General features: G+C 44.2%; 1 protein-coding gene and 1 pseudogene across 1 annotated transcript; both read right to left on the minus strand.

The window, feature by feature from the left end:
- Positions 1 to 1,758: 1,758 nt before the first annotated feature.
- On the minus strand, positions 1,759 to 7,434 carry LOC119307197 (annotated as a pseudogene).
- A 3,721-nt stretch (positions 7,435 to 11,155) lies between these two features.
- On the minus strand, positions 11,156 to 20,887 carry LOC119307198 (serine/threonine-protein phosphatase BSL2 homolog). The gene is made up of 21 exons (XM_037583293.1): positions 20,264 to 20,887; positions 19,052 to 19,112; positions 18,837 to 18,915; positions 18,638 to 18,717; positions 18,460 to 18,554; positions 18,249 to 18,348; positions 17,659 to 17,728; positions 17,029 to 17,130; positions 16,837 to 16,918; positions 16,178 to 16,357; positions 14,474 to 14,741; positions 14,110 to 14,344; positions 13,671 to 13,841; positions 13,229 to 13,467; positions 13,044 to 13,128; positions 12,864 to 12,962; positions 12,576 to 12,775; positions 12,422 to 12,497; positions 12,201 to 12,336; positions 11,975 to 12,114; positions 11,156 to 11,883 (listed from the first exon to the last, which is right to left on the minus strand). Exons 1-21 carry the CDS (start codon positions 20,655 to 20,657, stop codon positions 11,794 to 11,796), a joined length of 2,982 nt encoding a protein of 993 aa, XP_037439190.1. The 5' UTR covers positions 20,658 to 20,887; the 3' UTR covers positions 11,156 to 11,793.
- Between the last annotated feature and the right edge of the window lie 820 nt (positions 20,888 to 21,707).

Genomic DNA, 21,707 nt, shown 5'->3' on the forward strand with positions numbered 1-21,707 from the left:
TTTTTTTGAGAGAGAGAGAGAGAGAGAATATGGCATTCGGTGAGAACTTCACGGTACATATTTGGGCTTGTGCTTTTACGAGCCCGGTGTAGGGTTTTTTCTTTAACATAAAATGACTTTATTCCATATTGTTTACAATTTGGCGGATGATAAAGTCTGGGATATTAGAATCCCAAAGTTCAGATAAGTTAGACCTAAAAGAATGTTTAGCTAAAAAGTCGGCAATCTGATTGGCTTATCTGCAGCAATAACAATAGCTAACATTTGTGAAATCTGTAGCAAAGAGGATACATTTTGCTAGTAGCGCCACATCAGGCCAGTATGGGCCGGCGGCGACTCAGTCGGGGAGGGGAGGGGGCGAGGCGGGGTGGTCGGAGATGGCGGCGGCGGCTTGGTCAGGGATGTTTTCATGCATAATTCCAGTACACCCAAGTATGGCATTGTTTTTTCTTTTCATTTTTTAGAGGATATGGCATTCATTTCATTTGGGAGGGGTGACAGAACTTCGCGGTGCAAATTTGGGCTTGTGCTTTTACAAGACCGGTGTATGTTTCTGTTGTTTGCTTGAGCTTATGCTTATAAGAACCTAGAAGCACCAAAAGACGAAGCTTGTATCTGTAGGCGTCGCCAGAGCAACGACGACGGCGTGATTGTGGAAAGCGACCATGCTAGAGTGACCCAAGACCAGTGATGTTATCGAAGCCTAGGGTGGAGGACATTGCCGTAAGTGGTCATGGATAAGGGGATCGTTATAGCCCCTCGATCCTAGACGAATGCACGACCCGTCGGCGGGAATTGCCAAAGGGACTAAGTGCAAGGTTGCAGCATTGGGGGAGCCAAGGAGTCAATGTGGGTGTGAAAATAGGTTAACATAATAGCGGGGGTGATATGGTTGATCCTCTGGGGACGATGCTAATGGAAGCTGCATCATCAGAGGAGGCAAGCATGATGGGAGAGTGTGTGTGTGTGTGTGTGTTGCTAGAGGCAAAGGAGAAGATAGGCGCGCGGGGAATATAATCTTGAGGGAAAGAAAAGGGCGGGTTGGAACGGTTGGATCGAAATTCAGTGGGTGTGTGACATTATTATTATTATTATAGGTGCATGCTAGGCGTCCGATGAGGTGGATTGCCCACCTCACAGACCATCTGATAGACCTAATCACCATATTATGTCGCCTGACATTCAAACATCAAACTCCGGCAGAAAAAAAAATATGTATGTGCGCACCATAAATGCAATATTTGTTTTCACGACATGTCCAAAGACATGCAAAAATATCACAACATTTCAAACCTATCGTGTAACATTATTTGTGTTTTCTATGCAACAAATCATTGAGAAAACTGATTAGAACATATGCAACATGGAAACGGAAGTACAAAACAACGTGAAAACAGCTTTGAAACATGAAAATGACATTAGCAACAGACACCTAGAATTATTGCAACATACCACATGTGTGTGCGCGATAAAACACAGACAACCTTGCCACATATCGACACTTCCTTTTTAGTCGTCTGCGGTCTGCTGCGGGCAGGTCTAACCTATTGTTAGTTTGTCACACCCTCCGGCCTTCCATGCCTGCAGAGGTTAATTTTGATTTTTAATATAAAAAATCCATTATTATTATTATTTTCATTATTAATAATGCATGGCACTTGTTCAAATCTAGCGAGTAGCAAGATTTGAACTCCTTAGTTCCTGATCTTTTACTCCTGCTGCTATCAATACAAAGAGCTGAGCAGGCAATGCTTCAAGTTCATTCAGAAAGTTCGACTTGTCACGGCGAGGATAAACCGTTTGGTCCAGTATTATTATACACTCACTAGTTTCTGCATGTGTGCATGTACATGAATTTTTTACAGGAATTGTTTGGCCTACGGTCCTAGTAGTATACAACAGACACAAATCAGAGAAATGTGATACAGTAAATAAGTATCTAGCCATACAGGTGACTTCTACTTGCACAAATCTCGCTGCCAATAATGCTTTTCAGTGATTCTGAAATGTTGGTACTTCAATTTGTAAATGCCCACCGCGAATTGCAATCACGGCCGTAAATCTCAATCCATCCAAATTGGCCTGCCCGGTTTCAATTTGCGAGCTGCAAATCTCAGCTCGCACGACGCGGTGTAATCGTCGTATCCATGGATTGTGTGCCTCCAGGTTTCAGTAGTTCAGTCTCCAGATGTGCTGTACAAAGAGAGTTATTACCTATGAGAAAACCACAAGTTCAGTGTCTTCGCTTCATCACCCTTACACAAACGGGTCTGGTCCATCATCTCCTTGCTTCCGCTGGAGGCTCCACCGTTTCCTCGCCGTCGGCGGTTTCCAGGAGACAATATTTCACACCGTCTTCAGATTCATTTTTGGTGTTCAAATTAGGCATGGAATTCTCCGGAGTCGTTTTTATCACCCGTACCTCCGGGCGACTGCTTAGACCTAGCGATTGCTCCCGGGGAATCATTCCGGAACCGTTCCCATTGGACTCAACCAAGTCCGATACTCTAACCTGCAACAGGTATTTTATTCAGGTCATATGGGGAAATCAAGTACCATGAAAGAAGAACTACTCCCTCCATTCCAAAATACTTGTCGTGGTTTTAGTTCAAATTAGTACTAATCTGTAGGGAGTGTAAGATTAGAGTCAGTTCTGAGCACTAATGATTTTATGAACCTGAAGTGACTCCATGGTAGTAGTTTCACGATCCTCGACGTTGTTGAGTGCCTCCTGAGCTTGTAACTCCATCGAGTCCCTCACAAGCTTACTCAAGAAAGATACATCATCAGACATGACACCCAGCCCTTTCATAAGCATCGAGCCTAGTTGCAAGCTAGTCTGCAGGAAGGGATCAACAAAAGAAAAGAGTTGATGCAAATTTTTGTTTCATATATCAATACATAAAGAGCTTCTCAGTCGATGCAAACTTTTTTCTATATTTTATTTTTTTATTGCGATGAAAACTTATTTCTATATTACCTCGGCATTTTCTAGAACAACATCGGTCGCACCTGCTTTCCTTAGATCCAACAAATGAGACATGTCTTGAGCCCTAACATACACGGGAACCTGCGAAAGCAAAAGGTATTATCAAAGTGTTCGTTCATTCACAATGCATTTATAACAAGTACTATGTGCTAACTTGATAAATACATCATGAGAAATGGATCATATATTTTACCGCAGGAAAAGCTTGTCGCAATCTGTCGACAGACTCGACAGTTTCTTCCTTCCCGGTATACATGATCATGACAGCTTTAGGAGATGATATGCCAGCAGATTGCATAACGGCAGGGCGCGAACCATCTCCATATAGCACTGGGAATCCTGATTTTCTAGCCGACTGGTAAGGAATGAAGGCAGATGCTTTAGTTTAACATATGTATGAAGACTGCATCAGCTGTTATACCAAATATTCTCTTAATGCCAACCTTTACAACAGCAGGATTTAGATCAAATGCGACATACGGCCATCCTTCTGTATCTCGCTCGAGCCCGAAAGATAATGGTGCAGCCAAAAACTTTGCAAGGACCTGTAAGAATATTACGAAGCATATGATATAACAGTTCAGCTGGCCAGCTTTGACAACAAAGGAAAATATGATGTAATATACCTGTCCCATCTCTCCAAAGCCAAGAATGACAATAGGTTCAGTCGCGCCATAATTTGCCTCCTCAGCTGGTTTCTGTAAAAGATTGCCTTAAGAATTCACGAAAATAGGCAACAACCATGACCGTTGTGAGTGTATAAGACATGGCAGTCACGTACTACTTCTTTTGTTTCAGATCTCTCATCAATGATTCCTGCTGCTTTTCTTCCAAGGTCATTCAGTAACGGGGTTAATGCCATCGACAGCACAACGACGATAATGAGCAGCTTATTCAGCTCAAGCGGTAGGACGCCAAGCCTGTTTCAATCAAGGTACCAAGGGCTGAAACAAGATGTCTGAGAAGACAAGAACAATGTGATGGAAGATTTGTAATAAAAACTGACCTGTTTGCCAAAGAAAATACCACGAACCCAAACTCCCCTCCTTGAGAAAGCAGCAATCCTATCCTTACACTTTCTTGAAAAGTTAGTCCGACTCTGGTTGCTAATGCAGTAGTTATCAATGTCTTGATTGCAATAAGGCCAGCCAACAGCGATAGCACATTAGGCCACTCACGGATGAGAAGCTGCAAAACATCAGGAAAAAAATACAAGGCGCGTTACTAGATCCTGCAGTAATATTCCACTGAAGAAGATAAAACAATGTGGCAATGTTACTTTCTAAGCTGCTTAAGAAGAATATGTTGCAGCAATAGCCTGAATGTGGCAATTTAGGTCTCTCCTAGACGTACTGCTCAGTTAGATACATGAGACATGAGCTAATGTTCACCAGTACAGATCATGGCAATGTTGTTTAACCTGCATGTCGATGGAAGTTCCCGTAGTCACAAAGAACAATCCAAGCAGCAATCCTCTGAACGGCCTTATGTCAGCTTCTATTTGTGTGCGGAAATTTGTTTCTGCAAGGAGGGCCCCAGCCAGAAAAGCCCCTAGCTACATAGGACACGAGTTCAACAATCAGCAAATAATAATGACTAGAAGAGCATAATCTATATTTGGCTTGAGCATTTAAAACTATGTGGATGGTTTAGTGGCTTACTGTATCACTAAAGCCCAACCACTGTGTGAGAAGAGAAGTTCCTGAAACTGTGAGAAGACAGAGGGCAACAAATGCTTCTGAGCTCCTCGACTCTGCGACAAACTGCAGGAAAGCTTAACCAATATTCATTGCATAGAAATTAACGTGCGAGCTTGTATGCAGAAAGATCATAAAGTAAAAGACCTCAAAGATGCGCCTGATGAGATATTTCCCTCCAAGTGAAAGTATGCCAAGTCCACCCAGTGCTTTTAAGCTTTCAGCTAGTAGCATAGGCCACACACTTTGCTCCACAACATTCTGCGATAAAATGCATAATAAATAGTTAAATACTGATGATAGCCTAGTATATAAAGCGGAAACTCATACGTTGCGAAGGCAGAGCTGCATTTTCATGCTTAGACACCAATACAGTAGTTCACTAGGTAGGGGAACATAGCAAGAATAAATATTTGCAAACCATTTGCCAATATTATCTGGCTACTCGCTCACTAAGGCAAATTTCATGCAGTGAACATCTTCCAAGTTATTACACAGAATCCTTAAGTCTTCTTAGTTAGATTATGATGTGATGAGAAAGTCCATCAGGTTGATATTTTTCGAACAACTTTCATGCAGGCTAATATCTCAAGTGCTAACCTTTTGCGTACCTGACTCTCTAGAACAGGGAGTATGACCAAGAGAGGAACAACGGCGATATCCTGTGTATCGGCAGAATACATACTGGAATTAATACACCGTACACTCTTTGGGAAAAAAATCTTTAAAATGGACCATTAGGAGAAAAGGAATGGGAAAGAGGGCTTCGGTTAATCACCTGGAGGAGGAGGATTCCCAGTGTGGCCGAACCAAATCTTGTTGCAAGCTCACCTTTCTCAGCAAGAAGCTGCATACAAAATCCACAAGCACTGCATGTTGTTATCTTGTGCAGATGCAAAAAAAGAGGGAGGGGCATATTTTGTGTACTAAGAAATTTAGGTGTGCTGTTGTAGCAGAGGCAATTGCAATGTACCCAATATGGATAAGCTCTCATTGAAAGGTTCATACTTGAAAAAAAGAGTCTAATGATAAAAAAAAACAGAAAACAACTGATACATTGCTAGCCAGTAAGCCAGCGAGTACAATTAGTGTATACCTGAAGAACAAAAGCAGATGAAGATAAGGAGAGGGCAGCTCCAATCACTATTGCTTCGTCGACACTCCTGATATTCACCTGCATATGTAGATCCAAATTAAACGTAATTATTAAATAGAATAAACAGCTGAGTTAGCATTGATAAGCCGGACAATTTTAGCAATACACATATCAAGAAAAAAAATCGAGATCACAAACTGAAGAATAGTTTGTGTTATTGGTAAATATTTCAACAATGCATACTTCACACCCCCGAGAGTATAAGCAATCAGAATAAGAAAGTGCGAAACCATTGTTGAAATGTAAAAGGGAAATGAGATGACACGAAAGATTCTTTGACCCAAGCTGTAAAGGAAAACAAGCTATATGCATGTGTGGAAATACAGGTAACATAACTTTTTTGTGGTTTAAGAGTACTCCTTAGTCCTTACCAGGTCAGGTCTTGAATTAAAGAGGAACTGCAGGATTCTTGTTCCAATGGCACCATTAGGGGGAAGCTCAAATGCCGCGAAGGCCAGCGTTGACAGAAGAACCTTGAGAATGTATCAAAAGGCACAAGATCAGTTCCCATGGAGCATTCCGAAATTATGTATGCAAGTCAATCAATGAATAAAAGCCAAGGAATGCCCTGGTGCCAAGAAAAGTTCGGTTTCACAAGTGCCGAGAGAACCTTTGTGATGCCTAACAACACGGCATGCCTTGGACAATGGTTGATGAGATTAGAATGTAGCAACACTCCAATCAATATTCAATACACAATGATGCACACAGCCATAGTACAATTAGGATGATGATTATAAACAGATCAGTCAGTAAGCAGAATGCAGTGCACACCTGAGGCAAGCCGATCCCGAAGGCGAACTTGGCGAGGGCTTTGAGGCGAGAGAGGGAGAGCTCCAGCCCCATCTCGAACAGCTGCAGTGCAGAGGCAGAGTTGCAAATCAATCACTCACTCAATCAATTAAAGAATGAATCGTCTGAATTCCACTAGAGTAGCAGTTAGAAGAGGTACCAGGAAGAGGATCCCCCACTCGGAGAGGAGCTTGACGTCGGTGAGGTTCCTGATGAGGCCGAACTGGTTGAGGACGACGCCGGCGCAGAAGAAGCCGAGGATCTGCGGAAGGGATCGACACAAGACGGGAAGGTAATGTCAGGAAGGCGGGGCCGAGCGGAGGCGGCGGGGAGCTAGCGGAGGCAGGCGCGGAGCGAGACATCACCGGGCTAGCCTTGACGACGCGGAAGGCCGGGACGACGAGGACGGTGACGCCGAGGAAGGTGAGGGTGTCGAAGCCCAGGTCGTTGATCACCTCCACGGCGCTGGCGATCTCCACGCCCGCCCCCGCGCGCACCCGGAACGCCCGCCGCCCCCTCCTCGTCGTCGTCCTGACCATCGTCGTCCTCGCCGCCGCCTCCCCGAGCCCCAGGCGCGGCAGGGACGGCGCCCTGCTCCTCCGGCGCGGCTGGAGCGCGCAGGCGGCGACAGACGTGGACGCGGCCGTCACCCGGGACCGGGAGGAGGACGCGCAGCGGCAGCAAGCGGGGAAGCACCCCGCCACCGCCGCCGCCGCCATGGCGCCAGAGCAGTCCGCTGCAGTGCGAGGCGAGGCGCGTGCCGTCCGGTGGGTGTGCGCGCGCGCGCGGGAACTCGATCGGGAGTCGATCGGGAGCTATCCGTTGGGAAGAAGATAAGGAGGCGTTTGAGGCGGAGCGGAGCGCCGCGCGGGGTCTCCTCCGCCTCTCGCTGTCGCGGTCTGCTTCCCGCGGCCACGCTCTCTCTCTCGCCGGTGGACCGACTTCCTCCTCCCGCCTCGCCAGCCACAAACATCTTACCACAAGCTACTGCTTGGCTTGGTAATTTGATTGATGGGTGGATTACCGCCCTAGCTACAAGCATGTTAATCCAACACCTGCATTACAAGAAAACCATCGAAAGAATGTGAAAATACAATCCGGTCCACCCCTCCCCGTCGCGCACGTACCGACGGCGAGCGGATGCCGCCGTCGCTGGAGTTCCGTGTCGTCGACGGAGCAAGAAAGTGGAATCCATGCAGGGGGGCCGAGAAGTGGGGGCGATGCCGATGCTGAAGGATCCACGGCGTGGAAAAGAAAAGGGCGTTGGGTCGATCAGACCTAGACGTCTGCCCGAGTCAGCGGAATAGCCAAATCGGCGCCATTGCTGCCGAAGCACCACCGGCCCAACAAAGACGCAATGACTACTGCTCCGTCTCCAGAGGAAAAGGCAAACATGTCCCTCCAAAAATAGCTGTTAGACCTGACGGTAGTGCACACGATCGAAGCTAGAGAAGAAGAAGTTGAAAGAGATCTTATTAAGCACCACCGTCAAAAGGACCGAAGTGACGGGCAGTGAAAGACCTACATGTCCACCCGATCTCGTCGCTAAAGACAACAACGCATGCACCGCCTAGGACTAAGAAGCAAGTGGGGGAACTAATTTTGAACACCGCCACTAGAAGGGCCGGAGCAACGGACAAGTGGTACCTACCTAATGCCCCAAGATGGAATAAACTACAACTCCCAGTAGTAGATCATGACCTCACTGCACACCCCACCAATGGAGCCGGTAGAGCAATCCGAGGAGGAAAAGGACGACAATCTACCAACAGAGGATGGGTGCTGGCGTGGGAACCCTAGATCGAGGCAAATTTTCACGAGAGAGGGCTAGAAGTCGTGCGGTGTGATATGTACACTATTTTATGTCTGTGTGTTGTCTCGTTGAATGCTAGCACATTATATAAAGGCAGCTTAAAATGATGTGGTCAAGTGGAGGGGCGGGATTCTACCTTATGGATGCACTTGACCAAGGGTCAATTTTGTTCTCTCTCCTCACCTTATCTCTTCTTTACATCAAAAATTATCATACGCGGAATCAATTGGCAACTAAAAACAAAACCCAACGCAGCCCCTCTCAACCCTAGTTGCTACTACCAAGTTTCTCCCCCACGCCACCGCATCGTCCCCATCCTCTTCCCCATCTAGCGTCCTCGTCGGGAAAGAGGAGTGGAGACCCGTTCGTCAATTCCAGGTTTTCCTCCTTGGGTTTTGTTCCGCCGGCGACATCGATGAAGTGGTGGTCATGATGGCGTGTTGGAATGAGGTCTCTACTTACCTTGACGACGTCCAGTCTGGCGCAAGGGAAGGGCCTATGAGAATTTATGTCCTCATATTGTTGTGCATCATTTCCCCAGTGGTATTTTCTTGTTGATGATAATGGAGTTAGTGAGGACTAATTCGGTTATCAAGTTATCTGAGGACATTGGTTGCTAAGTAGTTATTGAGGGAGATGGATGGCCTCCTAATTGAAAAAAGGAAAATGTGTCGATTCTTCGAAGACTCCGAAGGTTTTTCGATTTTATTTGAGACTTAGGAAAGACGCGTTATCAAGAGGGGTCGCTTCTTGAATTTATGATGGAACTCATGTTGGTACATTTCTATATCCACGTTTGATTGCCACCAAGATAGCCAAAACTCATATTTTTCAATATCCACCATATATTCTCCGTGAAAGCCAAATTGTCAAGAGGGGTCCGACGTCACCCGCGACCGCAAGGACGACGCGTAGCAGCAGCCGTCGGGAAGCACCATGCCACCACCACCGCCATGGCGCCGCAACAGTTGGTTGCAGTGCCGGAAGGAAGGAGGAGAGGCGTGTGTCGTCCATTGGTTGTGTGCGGGGACTTGGGAGTCCGGAGCTATCCGTTGGGAGGAAGATAAGGAGCGAGGGAGGAGAGGTGTTTGAGGCAGAGCGGAGCGCCGCGCAAGGTCTCCTCCGCCTCTCATGGGCTCTCCTTCACCTCTCGCTATCACGCCTTCCGTGGCCACACTCTCTCCCTCTCGCCGGTAGATTGTCTTCCTTCTCCCGCTACGCCAGCCACTCAAATCTTACCACAAGACGACTCATAGTGACTGCTTGCTTGGCTTGGTAATTTGAGTGGATTACCACGTCTTCTTTTCCCGGGTAAAAGGGAGCTTTATTCCACAACTAGATGGTTACAATCCGCTAACACAAGATCGAGAATAAGAGGAGCCTCGCCGCAACCAACAAGCGGTGTTGCGAACACTTCACAAGCACAGTCTTTATATAGCATACAAAAAGCCCAGTCTTTGTATTTTTAGACGAAATTGCTTTTTTTTTAGAATAGACGAAACTGCATATTGATTGAATACCAAAATTATAACAAAATCAGAGGAAGTAGAATGAAAATACAATCCAGTCCACGAGGAGTCAATGGCACGTAGATGTTGCTGTTACTGAAGTCCAATGTCGGAACAAGAAAGTAGCATCCACAAGCATCAAATCAGTATTACTAGATTTATCATAAAATGTCCTATTGTGTGTATGTTTATTCATATATGTGGGACGACATCGTTGCACATAATTAAACTAATGGTTAAATTACCTTGTAGGGAACTATGTCAATGTCCTAAAGTACATATAATCTGGATCAAGAAAATAGTTTGTCATTTACATAAAAAAAACACCACAATCAATTTATATATATATTCTTTGCTAATTGTAAATAATTATTTGGATTTGTTAGATACTCATTGCAATAATTTTACAATATGTATCTTTTGAAACTAAGTAATCAAGTACTCCCTCCGTCCCAAAATAAGTATCTTGAGCTTAGTATAAATTTGTACTAGAGCTAATACAAAGTAGTTGAGACACTTATTTTGAGACGGAGGGAGTACGTATAGAGATTGTTTGGGAAAATTGCTCACTCGTGCCCTTGCAAAACCTAAAGCACCACTCTCTTTCTTTTTCAGTGAAAAACGACCTTTATTGGTTAACTCTGACTAGTAGATAGGTGAGGGGTTTAGCCCTTGCAAGGACGACACTTCATCTTCGAGTCGGTCTTCCAGGCTCCAATACACCAAAAATTCGCATGTTGGGATGGATTAGGCAGAGTTTCGACATAAATTCCTCTAGTTCGTTCTAGAAACCTTAATGTAACTTTCAATATATTTGGCATGCTTTGTGTTTCTAGCGAATCTTTATAACATATCTACGTTATTTTCAAAATAAAAAGAAAAGAGTTAACTTGTAGAGTTCTCACATGTTTGCTAATTCAGTAAAAAATGTAAATCTGCATAGGTTCAGATTTTTCCAATGATATTTTGCCACAATATACAGCACTGCACATAAACAGAATCTCCATGGCAAGGTTTGGTTTTGATATCTACTAACATCGTTCACTGACAAATATAAATACTTCTACAGTGCCAAAGTTGTTTCCTATCAGAACTGTCCAGGGTTAAAAAGAACCGGTAAAACTGCATCCACCAAAATAAACACAACAAAGATGTAAAAACTGGGGAGCTCCTACAATAAATTAAATTAAATCACCAAAATTGTGCTCACCACCACCAAAAACCTTTAAACAGAAAAAGAATGGTATTGTACACAAGCAGCAGAGACAGAAATTACAGTGAGAGGGGGCACTGTGATAACACAAACAAGTGAATACCACTATTTTACAAGGGCTGGCACTGGCAGACAGGCCCCCATCAAATAAGTTTACTCCTCCTTTGGCCACTCCATTACTTTGCAACATGTTGGGAAAAAGAAACTAGACACAGGAAAAGAATACCTAGTACAGTAACACTATCATCCCCTTCTGCCCCCCCTCCAATCTGTCGACAAAACAACATACACCCCATCTATCTGCCGGCTGGCATCTGCGCATATGTACAGGTGAAGCCTAGCAGGCAGGATCTATCGGTAAGCCGACGGCCAGCTCCTCTACTTGTCATGTTTAGGGAAAAGCTTGGAGAGCTCTGTCCGCGGTGACCGGCAAAACTTCTCCGCCTTTGCCCTCAGATCGCTAAGCTTAGATGATCCCCGCAAAAGATTTCCTGTTGCCATTGCTGTGGGATAGCATGTCACCTGGGCATATAAGATCATCCGCCTGTGGGCAGAATGGATAGATATAGCCAGGACCCACTGACGGAGACTTAGAACAGATACGCTTCAGCACGCCGCGAAGCCGCTATATCCACGCAAGAGGGCCTGCTCGGTCATTGCTAGCTGCTTGAGGGCGGCCCCTGGTCGGAGTTGGTGGCCTGTTGGCATTTAGTTCCTGGTTTTAACACAAGATGGGAGTTAGAAGTGGGCAAACAACGTTATGACCTCGTGCAAATACATCAGTGTCTTTCAATAAAGCAGCCCACCTGCATCCATGTGTCCTCAATATGATGCTCCGGGGATGTCTCAGGAGATGTAATGGCAGGTGGCAACGGATGAATGAGTTTTGGGACAACCACAAGGTCCCTTCCCAGAACTAAGATTGCGCCTGCGTTGTTTGCCGTACCTGTGCATATAATGTATGAGCAAATGGGGCCAGTCCAACTGCAAGGGATGACAAGAGTAAATTATGCAAGAATAACATGTCCATACCACAGTAGTTTGTTGCTGAGAAGAGGGTGATCAAGTGACCTTGGGCGAAACGCTCAAAGCCATCCATCACACACTCGTGTGCTCGCACAATTAACTGTAGGTCATTGTTGTTGCAGAACTCCATAACACGGTCAGGCTGTGGTAACAGTGCATGTTAGTTTTCATAGGCCACAGGAACCAACATGGAGAAAAGATCTAATCAAAACACAGATGGTGCTTACCCCAAAGGTGACAAGACCTGGGCCCCGAGCATTTGGTCTGAGTCCTTCAACACTGTCATTCTCAGTTGGATCCGACCTTTATAACAATAAAAAATTATTGAATGAGGATCTTTCAATAATAGTGTGATAAAAAAAGAGCAGTTAAATTGCTAACCATAAAAGATCCATTAGAACAACTGAGCCTGCTTCCATGGTTATCGGTCTTTGAAGATTTTCAATTTGCTCTATGTGGTTAATGGAACGCCCAATACCACCATGCATGCAGATTATTTTCTTCTCTATTAGGGCAGCCAAAGGAAGCCAATTAAATAACCTATTAACACGATGCCAGGTCCAGATTCCATCCCGCTCACCCTAATTTTTAAACCAGAGAACAGTGATTTAGGCACGCAATAAAAGCGTAGCGACATCAGACATGTAATATGAAAAGATGAACCATTACCATTCGCTCTATGCACTCTATCCGGAACCCAAACAGCGCATTGATATCTGCTGCCTCATGATTCCCTCGAATCAAATGTACATTTTGAGGATATTCAACCTGAATTGCACAGTGAGCTTGGCATCACAATTCAAAAAAAATAAACCTAATGGTACGCTCTCACAGCATGATAGTTACTACCTTCAGTGCAAGGAGAAGAGTAATAGTCTCCAAACTATGTTGACCACGATCAACATAGTCTCCCAAGAAGAGATAATCAATGTAACTGTAATTTAAAAAAAATACATGTGAGATCATCAACATAGTCTCTGACAAGATAGTAACAAACCCTCAAAATAGGAGAAGGTGAAAAAAAAGACACTCACGCAATATCTCCTGCTGTTGAGGGAGCACCATACTCGTCGAATAAGCGCATTAGGTCACCAAATTGACCATGCAAATCACCAAATATCTTAATGGGAGCTTTAAGCTTTATGACACTTGGTTCACTTGAAAATATCCTTTCGGCACTATCACATAGATCTGCAATCTCATTACAGTCCAAGAAGAATTGCCTTCGTACAGGGGGCTTCCAACCACGGGGTTTCAAGAGAGAGGCAATTACCTGGTAAATGACCCAAGAGTAGAATTTTAAGGCAAATTAGAAATCTCCCTCTAAGTAAGTTTCATCTATATACCCGCATCTCACACAAAAATGGAGGGTGTACTATATAACCTTTTATCATACAGATTCTTCAAATCTACAATAAAGTACTTCTATCATGTCTTGTTTTTCACAGATAACTTGGTTTCTGCAGAGTAGAATACCTTTTTGGGCACACTATTAATAGACATTTGCCGATCCAGTAATTTTCTAGCTGCAGTTGCATTCTCAGGAGTGCCATAGATAACCCTTCTTCCTTCATTTTCAAACTGATCAATTGACAGCTGCCTAACCATGCCACCTAAGGCACCTCCTGTTTCTGCTGCTACCACAACCTACAAAAAGAAAAATGTTGTCAAGCATGCCACCGAGCAACTTGAGCTAAACTGTTCAGAGGACAACCTCTAAGATATACTCCCTCCGTCCCATAATATAAGATCATTTTTCAAGCTATGTTAGCTTGAGAAACGATCTTATACTGTGGGACAGAGGGAGTAATATATTGCTGTCAGTTGAAGGATAATCCACCAAGAAAATAAATAAACAGAAGGACATGGAATTAATAAGGATACAAAGCTCAGATTAATTGTATTTTTTACTCACTGCTCTATGGTGTAACCGAACCCCAGGAGGTGGTGTTGAATTGTTTGCAAGAGCAACATCTGGTTTGATAAGGCTTGAATTTAGCTTCCCGCTTTGTGTGGCGTCTGGAGAGTCAGGTGAATGCTCCATCTCACCATTAACTTGCCTGGCCTTTACAGCAGCCAAAGTAGCACTGATTGCCTCAGCCTCTGCAGCAGATGCTTCAACCAAATAATCAACACCTTTGCTCGATCTCCTAAACACACACACCAAAAAAAAGAAAGATTTGAAACGCACGTCTCAATATAGCTCAAATTTAATATGAACAGAAGACCCATGCAAAGAAAGATGGACAGCACAAGTCTAGAACAGAAATGATGCAAACCTCTGTCCCTGGATCACTGCATTCTCAGGGCTGATATCAGTATACACATCCCCATTAACAGGAGGTGCAACTGGGGTTCCAAGAACCACAGCTCCATCAGCAGTTGTTTCTGTAGTCGTTTGCCCTGTTTGTTCATCATTGTAAGCAAATCTGCCAGGTGTTCCTCCAGCTTGCATATTAGCGGCAGCTGCAGCTGCATGGTTAGCTGCACTTGTTGTTTCAGCAGCAGCAAGATCTTCTGCAGCAAGAAGGTCGTCTAGCAACACACCTGTGGTACAATTACATATGAATTCTTGCATCAACAGAAAGAAAACAAATGAACACCTATGTACTTTGAAACTGGAGGAAATGTTAAAGAAATGAAAAAAAAACATTCTTCCCAGCTACTCCACAAACAAAATCAACAAAGTAAACAGACAACAAAGATAAATTATAAGATAGCTACACTGTGCTTTATTGAAATGCACTGTGCAAGGAATAGCAATTATGTGTGTGGTCACTTCTGAGCAGGATTTGAAACCAATCCTGGACACAGTTCAAAGACTTGCTTGTACCAGCTTCCAAATTCCAATCAGTCAGAAGCAGCACTTCCACTGACCTCTAAACAGGTAACCAACACAGATTTATGGAATTGGATTTTCTAGATTTCTATGAATGAGAAAAACAGACTTGTTGAAATAATGCTTCCAAATGTTGCCAAAATTGGTGAGATTTGGCCATAATAAGGTGTACGGGTTCGAATTGGGGGTCTTCTGACTCTGCTAACTCAGATGTCAAATTTCAAGAAGAAACATGGGTGCCAAAGTTAACACTTCACTGCGGTAATTTACATTGAGAACAGGAGGCTTTAATCATATTAATGAACTAGGGATTATTTAAGTTTGAATATTGAACCCCTTGCACACCTTTTTTGAGAAAAAAAAGAATATGTAAGCATAGTCAAAATCTAATTATGTGCTGATTGCCTAATACTGGATGTTCCTACTGTTTTCCTAACAAAGAAAAGGCTTAGAAGGAATATCATCACCAGCATACAAGTAAAGATGCCTCAATGGATGAACACTGGAATGACAACATTTTGTGAATAGCGCAATCATATGGCTGAATTGTTTATAACATCAACCAACCATGCGACTTTGCTATCCCACAGGAAGATGCCAATATCCAAGCTTCATGCACAAGAGCACTACCAAGTACTAACATCATTTAACAAAACACAGCAAATCACTGAGAAAAAAAATCACATGTTCTCGGAGAGGTTATCGACCATTCTGTACTAAATCTGAGTAAGAATTTGTAAACAAGCAAAACCATTTCGAATGAATGTCTCATTTTAACTGATCAGCATCTCATATATATCAGTGATCAGTTGCTTCAGTTAATCTGGATAAACTAGCAATATAGCTCCCCATAAACAGAATTTACACTTAGCAAACAGGAAGCAGAACAGGTAAATTGCATATAACTAACTAAACTACAAATTCGTAAGAAATGGCCACCCATGTGAAGTAAGTTCAAACATCTAAAGCAGGAATGGTAATTTTAGCATGCTGCCCTTTGTAAATTTGCAACCACTGGTTTAGCAAACATTTTGATTCAATAGGACAATTCCGCATTCCACCGTAGGAACAGAACTTGCAGGACAACAGAGGAAAATTCATGTATGTCGGGAGTAAGAAGAGGCTTAGAAACTGAGGTGTTTACCTCCCCGTAAACCTCCATAAATGAATATCATATCACCAACCGCAGCAGCTGCATGCCTGCACCTTCGTGTAAGCTCTCCAGAAGCCTCACCACCCGCTGCATCTGCACTATATCTTCCTGTCCTTGGAGTTGTAACTACTGATTTTGTGTCACACCAAACTCCAGCAGCAGTGTCCAACACTAAGAATGACAGAATGGCACAACAAATAAGGATTGGAAATAGTAATGCATTTGAACATCAACCAAGTGGTCAATGCTGAAAATATCAAGTATTTGAACATAACATCTATCTACTTCTATAAAAGGGATATATGTGCTGCACATATAACCAGTAACAGCATACATCTTTCCATGTTTAGTAAATAGTGAAAACCATTGAGTTCACTCCAAAACAAAACCATTGAGCAAAAAAAAAGGCCGTATGTATCAACACTCAACAGGGAGGCGAAATGAAGTTCAGCATAGTCAAATATATAATCTAAGAAACTAATTCATTTAAAATTATCTTCCTGCACATTACAGCCAACTAAGATCCATTTCTTTTAGTTACCAACGGAAGAAAGATTTAGTACAAAGCTGTACTAAATCAAGACAATTAAAATGGACCGGAGGGAGTAATAAATAAAATGGTAATAACTTCATAGTTCTAAAAATAGAACCTGCCACACTAGAGGAGTCTTCTACCATGCGACCGCCTCCAAGAGCCCCTCCTGAGACATGAAGTCGTGCATTGACAAAAACCTAAAGCATGAAAATGAAATAGCAATATTGCATTGCACCAACAATAAAGTGAGAACAATCTCAAAATTAAACAAACAAATCAAACCAGCAGGAAAAGAATGGCAACTTACAGCTGCATGTTGATATCTGGGTGATGGAGAGACACCAGGGGCAATTGCCCACTCCCAGCGCCCATCCCTATGCTTTGCGAGACCGTACGCACTTGACAGAGGCTGATGATTTTAGCCAAAAAAAAAAAGCATATTGTTAGCTGTGAAGAGTACGCTGGAGCACAAATTTAGAAGACATTAATAACAGAAATCGCTGCCTCTAAAAACTAACAGTAAAATACTGTAATCCCAAAAGGACCCTGAAAAGGTTGTTTCAGATTCTGATCCAAAATTGTTTAAAGGGCATGATTTAACAAGTGAACTGACTAAAATGTGCACACTCAAAAATCATGATGGACTCACTGATCCTATGCTGCAAAGAAGTACATGCATGTAAAAGAATGACCGCCGGTGACTCTGTACAAGCATGAGTGCTTCTGACTATCACTTGTACGAGAAAAGTGCATGAGCCCTTGTTGTGACTTATGGCAGCTTTGAACCTAAAAACTACGAGCAGTGAAATAGATACCATATATTCCTATTACAAGAAAATTAACAAAATGGTCAAATAACTAAATATACCCAATCAGTAATTCATAAATTGCGCTCCATACTCTTGAAGAACTTACTGCCAAGTAGTATGTCACTTACCACACTATTAGTGTCCCTCCCACCACAGAGCAAAAGAAGACCATCAGAGCGGGCACTTGCAGTTGCATACCTGAGCAACAACATTATACAAGACTACAGTCAGCATAAGGATAAAAAAACTAGAGTCAACTCTGCTTTCAGCAACATACGAAAATATCTTGCGGCTACTCAAATGTGAGGTTTCATTGCAGCAAATAACTAGTAACTCTGAAGTACAGTAGATAGCAAAAGGTTCTATTTAGATTTGTGATGTTTCTCATAAAAGACGACTTAACAAACCTGAAAACACTTTTGGCTGGCGAGTGCTTTGGAAAATAGCAATAGCAATGAGTTATATATGACAAAGATTTTCCATATTTACCAGAGCAAAATAAAGCGCTGCACTGCAAACCTAAGTGTAATGGGACTGCTGAGAGCCTTGTAGTTATAATTAATAAAGGCAAGGTAGCATGCACAAAAAAAGCTAACTCATCATCACCACTAACAGCAGCTTGCTAATAATTACTGCAGGATTCCAAGACAATGCCACCATAGAAAAGTTTCTCTCTCATTAATCTAACTACAGTCAAAAGGAGAAGGCTTTCACTTACATGCATGGAGGCGGTCCTTCGCCTTCTGGTTCAAGTTTCCTCCATTCATATGGCTTTGCTGCAGTATCAAGGGCCCAAACGTCTGCCAGGGGACGCTTTCCTGAAATAAGTATGTAATGTTAGCATTAGCATGAATGCTAACAATTAGGATGGAACAATCTGCAAGAAGCTACGATTCTAGGCCATATAAGCACATAAGAAAATTGTCTACCATCATTTCCGCCAATGGTCAACAAGAATCGCTGCCCAACCAAGGCCATGACATGTCCGTATCGTGGACCAGGACCAGGCCCTTGAACCACGACTCTGCATAGAAGGCTTAGAACACTCAGCACAGATGGTAGCAAAAGTATTTTTCTGAAATGAAATTATAGTGAAGTGAAAAACACCTGTGCCATCGCGGACGTTGTTGTGTAAGATCCAAAACATGAAGGTCCTCTGCAGATAAACCAGCAGGGCCTATACCACCCTGCATGGCAGAAAACAATGAGAAAGGAAAATTATAATTAGTTTTATATTAGCACTGACCTGACAAAAAATGATGCACCTAATAATGTAAAGCAAAAAGAAAGCAGAAATGTAAAGTACCTGAATGACCACCATGGTTCCAACAGCAGTTGCTACATGTGCAGCTCTTGGTGAAGGGGGTTCACCAAGTGGAGTAAGCCTAACAACATTGTGTTGTGGTATATCAGAACTAATAACTATAAAGCCAGAAAAGGCTGTGGGATCTATAAAAAGAACTTAGGAAAAGGAGTAATACACAGCACCGAAGCACCAAACTGAAAAATAGAAAACAGTACCTGGTCCATTTATTTGATAACACATCATAACAGTGAACATCCGCGGTGGCACCAGCAAGACCTGCCATCAAGGAGATCATTAAGCAAATCAATTGTATGTACAACCAGTCAGACATGTTCAAGTAAAGGAATTAAATAAACCAAGTTTCCTTCCAACCAGCTAAGATCCTCCAACACCTCTAAGTATGGGTTTTGAGCAATTTATTTGATCCTTTGTTAGACCTCCATAAAGTACGGACACATAAAAGTTCAAATCAACATTTCCAGATTGACACCATAGTGTACTATTTCTAACACGTTAAAACAATTCTAACGGGACAACACGACTAGGGCAGGCATCACAGAGACTGAGATCTCGTGAGTGGAATTTAATTGTACTCACATTCGGAGTACTAAGTTTGGCACCTCAACCGATATAAGAGCACTATATTTAGCCATCCAATTAAAAGCGTGAGCACAGAATCACACGGCAATATAGCGCCTTAATTTCCAACTCGTTATTACTTCCGAAACAAGGTAGCACCTCAAATTCTCACAGCATCATTAATTAACCGAATCCCGCCTAAACCCGGAAGAGCACCAAGCAGCCAACGCTCTAAATTCCACCTCTTAATGAGACACTGGACCACTAAATTCACAATCCATCCTACATAGTTTCTATCCCCAACAAAACATCCCCTCCCAAAATTGATTTATTTTTCCCTCTCTCAAAGCAAGATTACCAACTAAACCATTCACTACTGTTCAAATTACCTTCAGACTATGTTACACCTCAAACAATATAAGAGACCTATATTTAGCCTTCCAATTAAGGTGAGCAGAGTTACACGGCGAATAACGCCTCAATGTCCAACTCATTTTAGTATCCAAAAAACAAGGTAGCGCCTCAAATTCTCACAGCATCATTAATTAACCCAATCCCGCCTAAACCCGCACGAGCGCGAGGCAATACTCTGAACTTCACCTCTTAATGAGAAACTGGAAGACTAAATTCGCAGTCGGTCTATCCCCAGTAAAACATTCCCCTCAAAATCGTGTTTTCCCTCCCTCCCAGTCCAAAAGCAAGATCGCCAACTACATCAGTGCCTACTGTTCAATCTCCCTTCAAGCTATGGCTCTCGGACGGACAACACAAGCTAGAAAGCAGGAGCCTACAGCACCCAACAAACCCATTTGAAACAAGGAAAAAAGCTCAGGTAGAAGGGGCCGTACGGATCCCGGCGCTCCCAGCCGACGAGGGTGGAGTGGCGTTGTTGCCCTCGAGCGCGGTGGCGCCGCCGAAGAGGATCAGCCGCTGGCCTATGTAGCCCGGCGAGCCCTCCTCCCCGACGGCAGGCACGGCCGTGAGCGTGTGCCCGCAGCGGCACCCCGGCCCGTCCTCCTTCTTGTCCATCAACGCGTCCACCACCGTGTACCCGGGGGCCGGCCTCGGCCCCGCCACCGCCGCGGGAGGAGCCGCCGCCCCCGTGGCAGGCTCGGGCGGCGGCGACACGGAGGGGGTCTCGGTCCCGCTGACGGGGACGCTCACGGTGCCGCCGGCCTGCGCCGCCGCGGCGGCGTCCGAGTCGGAGTCCGACTCCGTGGCCATCCGCGCGTCCACGTCCATGGCCGCCGCCGTCGCACCTAGCTACTAGGGTTTCCGCGAGCTCGAGATCCCCCGCGCGGTCACGGAAGCTAAGACAGCCGCCTTTAGGGGAGCTCACCGGTCCCCGGCGGCCTCCATCGCCTGAACCCTAGGCTCCGCCGGCGGCCACGCGAGGAGATGGGATCGCGGGGAGGTGTGGGAGTGGGAGGGAGGCGAGCGCGCGAGAGCCCCTGGGGATTTGGGAATTCGCGCGGGCGGCGAGGGAGGAGGCGGGGGGCGGGCGGGCGCGGGATAACGGCGGAGCTCGGGGACCGGGGCGGAAGATGTCTGTCGCGGAGGGAGGGAGGGAGTGACGGAGACGGCGGAGAGGAGAGGAGCGACGTGGGTGGGAGAAAGCGAGGATTTTTTCTGTATTTGTATTCGAAAAATGCGATCTTTTTTTAGGAGGAAAAGAAATGCGTTTTGATTTGGTTTTGGCGCTGCTGGCTCCGTTTTAAATGAGGCTCTTTAAGAGGACTTAATTCCTGCCTGTTTTGGCCAGAATATGGCATGTGGGCATTTCTTCAAACCATGGGATCTTGAAATTTAGATGGCACGACAACAATTTGTTTTGGGGATTGCATTCGTGACATTGGGTACGACTTCTGCGATGCGCATCACCGCGCTCATGTTTGCCTATAGAAAGCATGGAGTAAGTATGTAGTAGTGGAGCTTTGAAAAATGATGAAGTCAACTATAAACGCTTTGCATAGCTTGGATGTAAATGAGATTCAAGAATAACTAGAAGGATCGGGCGCGCTTTGCTGCGCGATTGGTGTTGTTGGGATTGCAATAAAAAAAATTGGTTTGGCGTGTGGGGGAGATGTTGAAGTGTGTTTTCTTTTTTTTATAACGTGGTATTCTGATGGGCTCTTTCTAGGAGTATAATTATGTATTATCTGCAAATTAACCCACACGTATGCTGGAAAGTTTCTTATAGTGGTGACTACATGTATTATATTTGTGCTACGGTGCCACATGTTGGCGTTTATTTATTTATTTCAGCTGCTGAGAGGGTGGGAGGCTGATGTA

The sequence above is a fragment of the Triticum dicoccoides genome, chromosome 5B (genome assembly GCF_002162155.2).
Source record: "Triticum dicoccoides isolate Atlit2015 ecotype Zavitan chromosome 5B, WEW_v2.0, whole genome shotgun sequence".
Lineage (NCBI taxonomy): Eukaryota > Viridiplantae > Streptophyta > Magnoliopsida > Poales > Poaceae > Triticum > Triticum dicoccoides.

Bases quoted from the DNA above. Each gene is read 5' to 3' on its own strand.
- LOC119307198 (XM_037583293.1), bottom strand. From the start codon at position 20,657: ATGGACGTGGACGCGCGGATGGCCACGGAGTCGGACTCCGACTCGGAC. The intron at 19,113-20,263 runs GTACGGCCCCTT...CCTTGATGGCAG, and splicing joins GGCTGGGAGCGCCGGGATCC to GTCTTGCTGGTGCCACCGCG. The intron at 12,337-12,421 runs GTAAGCACCATC...CTGTTACCACAG, and splicing joins CAGGTCTTGTCACCTTTGGG to CCTGACCGTGTTATGGAGTT.